General features: G+C 30.4%; 1 protein-coding gene across 2 annotated transcripts; it reads right to left on the reverse strand.

The window, feature by feature from the left end:
• Positions 1 to 205: 205 nt before the first annotated feature.
• Positions 206 to 3,893, reverse strand: LOC149883680 (uncharacterized). Of its 2 annotated transcripts, none has more exons than XM_090099134.1 (6): positions 3,794 to 3,893; positions 1,808 to 1,938; positions 1,167 to 1,321; positions 974 to 1,075; positions 707 to 876; positions 206 to 389 (listed from the first exon to the last, which is right to left on the reverse strand). In XM_090099134.1, the coding sequence occupies exons 2-6, from the start codon at positions 1,929 to 1,931 to the stop codon at positions 257 to 259; spliced, it is 684 nt and encodes a 227-aa protein (XP_089955260.1). In that variant the 5' UTR covers positions 1,932 to 1,938; positions 3,794 to 3,893; the 3' UTR covers positions 206 to 256. The 2 variants fall into 2 exon arrangements, with proteins under 2 accessions (XP_089955260.1, XP_089955259.1); XM_090099133.1 differs by lacking the exon at positions 3,794 to 3,893 and adding an exon at positions 2,355 to 2,630.
• Between the last annotated feature and the right edge of the window lie 3,343 nt (positions 3,894 to 7,236).

The raw sequence follows: 7,236 nt of genomic DNA on the forward strand, positions 1-7,236 counted from the left end.
ATATATATATATATATATAAAAAGAGAGAGAGAGACAAAGAGAGATTAAGAGAGACAAAGAGAGACAAAGAGAGACAAAGAGAGACAAAGAGAGACAAAGAGAGACAAAGAGAGACAAAGAGAGACAAAGAGAGACAAAGAGAGACAAAGAGAGACAAAGAGAGACAAAGAGAGACAGAGAGAGAAAAAGAAAGAAAAAGAGAGAGAGAGAATAAAAAACCTAATCAATTTATTAATTAGCATAATCACAGTGCATTCATTTTGTCAGAAAAGTAGGATCTTCTCGCATTAGCACTTTTTGAATACCACTAAAGTGTGCGTTTGCATAAAAATGACGGTGCAGGTACATGTGATTATAGGCAGACATTGCCACATCCGAACTCAACATTCTAAAATAAAAAATCAATTAATTAAGAGCTATGTTAACAGATGCTTAAATTTTTTTGATGATGTTTGATTAGATATATGTAGCTATATAGCCTTGATGTATTGATAAATTCAAGCATCTAAAGAGACTTGGTTAATCTTAAATCCTTAGAAAACCCTCACAGTCTTTTTTGAATTTACAATTATTTTTAAATAATGTTAAAATTAGCTCTTTAAAAAATCAAAAACTTCAATTCGTCACTCAGTATTGTTGAAAAATTTAAAGTAAAAGCGAATCCCCAACTTAGAACTTTCCAATTTGGCTCAAGTTAACTATCACCTGTAAGGTTTTCCAGTTTGATAGGCCAACACTTGAATTTTGGCAGCAACTTCGAAGTAATAATGCCGATCGAAAGCCATTGCAACTGAGCTCCCCACTGATGTTGTACCATGATTTCCCATCAATAATATATCTTTATCTCCAATAATTTTCCCTAAGCGGTCAGCTTCCTGGTGTAAAATTATTTATTGGTTTATTATTCAGAATTGAGTTTATACCAGTATTAAAAAAAAGTCTTTCATAATTAAAATAATTGTATGCATATACGTCATTTTCTCCGTCAACTGAAATCCCGCCATAGCCTTTGTCGTACATTACGTTTTTAATAAATCTACAGGAGTTCTGATGAATCGGCTTGATTTCCATATCCTATAGTTGAAAGAACACTAACTTAAGGTAGAGCAGAGTATGAAGCAATTTTATTAGAAAATTTAATTAATGATTACAACCAAATCATTACCTCCAATACTGATAAAGTTGCTGCATATTCACTGTGGGTGTGCATAACGGAGTTAACTTCGGGCCTATGGCGATAGATTCCTCTATGAATGCTGTGTGCAGTTATTTCAGGTTCATCTTTTCCTTCTATCAGCTTACCGCTATCTTTATGGATGCCTAAGATTTACCAAAAGAATTTGATGCTACACAATTGTAAGTTGTTAGAATAATGTAATTAAGTAATACAACATCGGGCAGGAATATTGGTTATAATTGTTTTATTACACAAAGCAATACTTTTGTGCATATGAATATGTTTTACATCGCCAATCATAGGTATGTGCTGCGATGCTTACTGCTGTTTTCATATGAATAGCTTTAAGTTAAAATCCTAACCAAGACACCTCGGAACAAAAGGAAACAATTGCTCCAAAGCGCCATGGTTCGTGGGGCACTTCCGAGCAAGTTTTGTGCTAACATATTTGCTATTATGGTGTTAGTAGCAACGTTTGATTATGTCACAGAGAACGTTGTCCCACTTGTTACATCACTAATTTTACAAAATCATCATCACGACGTCATCGTTGTCTTTTTATTATCAGTTTACTAATCACCATTGGTTTTCAATAAACAACATTCATTTTAGATATCTAATTAACTCACCGACTAAACATTGTGGCGTAACCTCTGACCAATAAATGCCGTACGGAATGATCAGAATAATTTCCTCATTGTGGTGAAGTGATGGAGCTTTGGTTGTTAGATGGTTGCACACACCCTCATTCATATTTAGTCTAAACATGAGGAAAAAACTTTTATTTATAAAAAGTATTAAATAAGATGTGTGCAACACATACAAATAAAAAAAATTTTGCGTAGGTGTTGCATACATATGTTACATAACATATATGCAGTGCACGAATTAAGCAATCATAGCGGTTGAAGATAATTGAAGACCACAAGGGAAAACCAGACATGTCACAAATTTTAATATTACTTGCTATCCCCTTTTCTTTCTTTTTTCCATGTTAAATATTGATCTGACTATGTAAAAACATTTTAAAATCACCTGCTTCGCTAGTAAAGAGCAGTTAAAAACATATTCTATAGAAATGTAAGACACTTTCAAACTTTAAAATCCATATTTCGCAAAATTTGCGAAATGTGACATAATTGTTTTTTCTCCTGTGGTTTTCAATTATAAACTTACTTTGCAAATGCTCGATAGGCGGTTGCCAACTCGCATCTTCGTTCCCAATTTTTTTTTGATATTTCTTCGTCATTTATCTTTGAATTTTGCTTTGAAATTGTTAGAGTCCGTTTAAGAATGAATGAGTTCAGAAACGAAGTTTTCCCAACTTTTGTGATTATATTTGGTACCATTTCTTGTAATGTTTACAAAAACTTACACGATAATTTATATAACAGTTTATACAATAGGCCTATTGAATAAATTATTCAATAATTTAATCTTATTGCATAAATTATTCTATAATTTAAGGAACTAGTTCAAAACTTTATGAGTTGAACTAAAGTTAGCTACAAATATAAAATCATTTGATATCATCTTACTAAAAGATCTGGGAGCATCTTTAGCAAGAACAGCTAATTATCTCAATTGGTCTCAACAGTTACAAAGCTTGAAACAATAATGATTAATTACAAGTGATAATTTAGTATTTATGATTGCGAAAATCCGGCACTCAAAGAATTTTTGATATGCAAGTAAAATATAGGGAGAGGTATTTTCAATATGAGTTTTTAATACCATTTTTCATTTTTTCTAGATTATTTTCTAATGCTTTATTTAAAAACACGTAAATTGAAATATGAATAGAAAAAAATTTGCACAACAGCTGCAACACAAAAGTTAACTTTTACTTTGCTTACTTTGGCTCGGTTTGCTTTCCTTAACTTTCAACTTACTTTAGTAGTTATAAAAAATGGAATTCAATTACTTTAACATTAACCGTAATGGATATGAATAAGAATTCTCTAACATCTAAAACATTTAAAGTCTTTGATGTAATGTTATAAAAAGTATGTTTTATTATATTATTATAAATAACTGAGATCAAAGAAAGTTTAATTATAAATAATTTACAGATTTTCTTCAAACGCATGACAGTTTAAAACACTTGAACGTGTTCTTCGTTTCCAATTCACCCTTTTAAAGTTCTAGAAATATTTTACCAACGCTAAGATTAAGACATGTTCCTATAACATGATGTAACCAGATGTACTACTGCATTATGGGCCTTATTTTTTATGCTGTTAAAGAAAGCCGCTTGAGCAAACTGCAACTTTTAAATGTAGTGTTTTATACTTTTTTATTTATTTCGTTAAAAGTTTTAATCGACACTGAAGTGCCGAGGATTCAAATTCTTATATTTAAAACTTAAATCTTTGACACTTCAGTTTTGTTTTAACTTAAAACCTGAATTTATGACACTTCATATGCCGATTAAAACCCACGGAACATTGTATTTGCTGTAAGTAGAAAAATCGCTCGGATAAAAAAATAAGTTAAAAAAACAAACAAACGTTAGCATGAATACAGTACTATACCTTAACAATATAAGTTAAGTAAAATATATATAAAAGCAAAAATGTTAAAAATTCATTAAAAATTTTAATCCAAAAACATACACCGTAAAAGGTTTTCATTCTCAAAAATGTTTTCCTGGATTTTCGGTTTTCATTTACATTTCCATTATAAAACATAAAAAATAATCGAGTAACTTGTAGTGTAGCGACTGACAGGCATCAAATAAAAATTTTTTAAATTTTAATGCAAACAAGGAAATTCAAACAATCAAAACATTAAGGAGTTGTTGACAAGAGAATTTCTTTTCCAAACATAACAGCTCAGCTCGATGAGCCCCCCGGAACTTAATATTATGGATGGTATAATTGATACCTTTATACCTTTTAGATTAGATAATTTAGTTACCATACTTTAGAAGAACCAAATTTTTTCCTAACTGAAAATAATGATGCAAATATCGAACGTGTTGGTGTCACTATTATGTTTGTTCTCAGTAATATTCCAAACTTTGTTTTTTAAAACAAGCTCTTGGCTTTTTAGTTTTTTTATTTTTTTAAACGGAAGATTCCCAGAACTTAAAATTAAAGCACAAGAGACTACTCTCTGACTTTCTTCCATTAAAATTTAATAAAATACAGAATATTTTGAAGTTAAGACAATCTATTCCTAATTTTGTTCTTAAATCGCTCAACTGCTAAACATGCATTCACAAAGCTGATTTTACACGAGCACCGAAACCAGTACTGTGACTCTACTCAGTATTTAATCGGCTTTAAACACACCACGATTGAATGAGCGCAAAATTATAACGCATGGCAAACTTTCTCGAACTTTCCAAGACTTTTCCTACGTATTAAGCTCATACTTAGAATATGCACTTTTGAATTCACTTCGCACACACAGAAACTCTAAAATTATTTTCGAAACTTCACGAAAGAGGATTCGATCACTTTTTACTTTCTTTCTTTTTAACAAACACTAACGCTAAATCTATTTTAACATTTTTTTCGTATTTCAGAAATTTTTACATTTTTTTTACATTTCAACATTATTCAGGATTTATACCCCCGCCTCCGTTTAAAATTAAATCAAATTGGAGATTTACTAATGAGAGTGAAATTAAAAATTTAAATCTAAAAAATATTTATTCTAAATATTATCTCATGACTTTTATGAATATTTCTACTTTTTAAAAATATTCTTCATGACTTTTCTTAAGATTTAATTGGAATGGTTTTGTGTCGAATGAAGTTCAAAGTGGTAGAAAATGATTCACCTTTGTTATTCCATTGTACACATCCGATCATGTAGAGCTACGCGTTTGAACTTTCATTTAGATCCATCAACTCGCTCTTTATTTACAAGTATCGACAAGTATTTACAAGTATCGATAGTATCGACATGTCAGTGTATTTTGTACAATAGAATAAGTCATATATCGCGCAGTGAATGAATTTTTGAAGACGTAAAAACAAAACTTATTTTGTGCCAAAAATAATTGTTTTTCTTTGTTATTCTAAAAAATTATCGGACTACCTCGTACAAATCTGAAAATATGCAGTTTTCTATTTGCTATGTTAGTTTTGCATGAATATTAGGTTTTAACAAAAATTTGAGAACTTGTAGAATTTATAGTGATTTAATAAACTAATTTAGAAAACTGTTAAGTTGTTCAGTAAAGTCATTCCCGGTTCTGATTTGAGATGAGATAAGACATTTTTAAATCCAGTCTCGGTTATGATTGGTGAGATTCTGCAACGATAATGCTGTCGAATGTTTATATTCCTGTCAAAACAAAATTACAAACTAATTAATCTTCAAACTTTTTTGGTTTAGAATTATACAAAACACGCCTATTCTCTTTTTAATATTATCTACGACGCAGAACGAGTCAAAATAAAAAAAAAATGGCAAAAAAACCCCAAAAAAACATTTGCAAGGAACTAATAAATTGAGTTATAATGTAACTAATACCACCAGAAAACTGGAACTAATTGCTTTTTGGTTAATTTTTAAGAACTCAACAACTTTTGCTCCTTTTCCTGAGACATTATTTTATTTATTTTTTATTTCGATACTCTCGCACAAAATGTTCTCTTTAGTGTCACTTTTTTATGGTTGATACGGGTAAAAACAATTCAAAATTTAATTTGAAGGCATATTTTTAAGATTGGTTGCAACAAACAAAATTTAATTTGAAGGCATATTTTTAAGATTGGTTGCAACAAACAATCTTTTTGACACTGCATTTTGATTTTAGATTGTCATTCCTAAGATCTTAGAAAAAGGGCCCCATTTTGATCTTTTTTTTATTTCTTTAATCATTAGTTTGGTTGAAAAACTAAGAGATTCCACCAGATTGCATGGTGGTTTCAACATTTTCCCAATAGTAGGTATATATGAAAGCAGGAAAATAATCATCAGTTGTCCGAACTTGCCCCAATTCAGCTGTACAATGTCAAAACACAGTATCTGTATTTTTCATAATTGGATATGAAAATGATTTTGTAAAGTACGTTGGGCTGCCTCCTTAACTTCATACTTATCACTTGAAGCTTCATAGTATGAAGTTTCAAGTGATAATTATGAAGTTAAGTTGGCAGCCCAACGTACTTTACAAAATCATTTTTATATCCAATTATGAAAAATACAGATACTGTGTTTTGACGTTGTACAGCTGAATTCAATAGACGTCCTTTTAAAAAAAGTCAAATGTAAAATTTCATGCAATATATTTTTCACATATTTTTCACACTACATAAGCACTACAAAGGTAATTTGTCATAACTCAAAAGCCAACATTCAAAAACTCATGCTCAAACAAATCATGCTAAATTTCAAACCTAAAAAACAAAGGGGAAAGTGGGGTAATATGGGATGCTTAATTTTAACAACCTACATAAATGAAATTTTAAAAATTAATGTTGTTGCTATTAGTCAGTTAGTTTCAATAGCTATCAAATATCATTTCTGTAAAAGATGAGTCTAAAAGCTTCAATACACTTTGAGAAAATTTAATAAACAGAAAATGTTTGGGTATCCCATATTACCCTCAAGGGTGGGGTAATATGGGACACCTGATCAATGTCAGCTAAGGATGGTAATAAGTTATGCAAGATCTTATAAATCAATGAAACAAAACAAAAATTTGTAAAATAAAAAATAAAAACAGCTTTATTATTACAAAAAAAAGAAAAGATTAATAAAAAAGAATTTCAATTTTTAATCGCTGTCAATCCATAAATCACATTTAAATTCGTCTTCATCAGCCCCTGCACATTCTGTGTGGGCCCATTTTCTGCAAGTTTGGCACATGACCCACTGCTCTCCTTGGCCATCTTCCGAGAATAAGTCAGTACAGTATATGCATGGAGTGTCATTATCAACCATTAACGCACTCGTCATTGTTGCGCCTGTTCGTTTTGACTTTTTATTTTCGGCTGAAAAAAGATTTTTTTTTCAATTTTGATTTTCCTTTTGTCTTTTCATTTTTTTCAGGCTTCTCACAAAGCGATTGTTTGTAAGGGGAACTTGTCAGCACGGC

This window comes from Hydra viridissima, unplaced genomic scaffold, assembly GCF_058129835.1.
Source record: "Hydra viridissima isolate aposymbiotic clone 2 unplaced genomic scaffold, HvirCarnegie_v1 scaffold_9, whole genome shotgun sequence".
In the NCBI taxonomy this organism is placed as follows: Eukaryota; Metazoa; Cnidaria; class Hydrozoa; order Anthoathecata; family Hydridae; genus Hydra; species Hydra viridissima.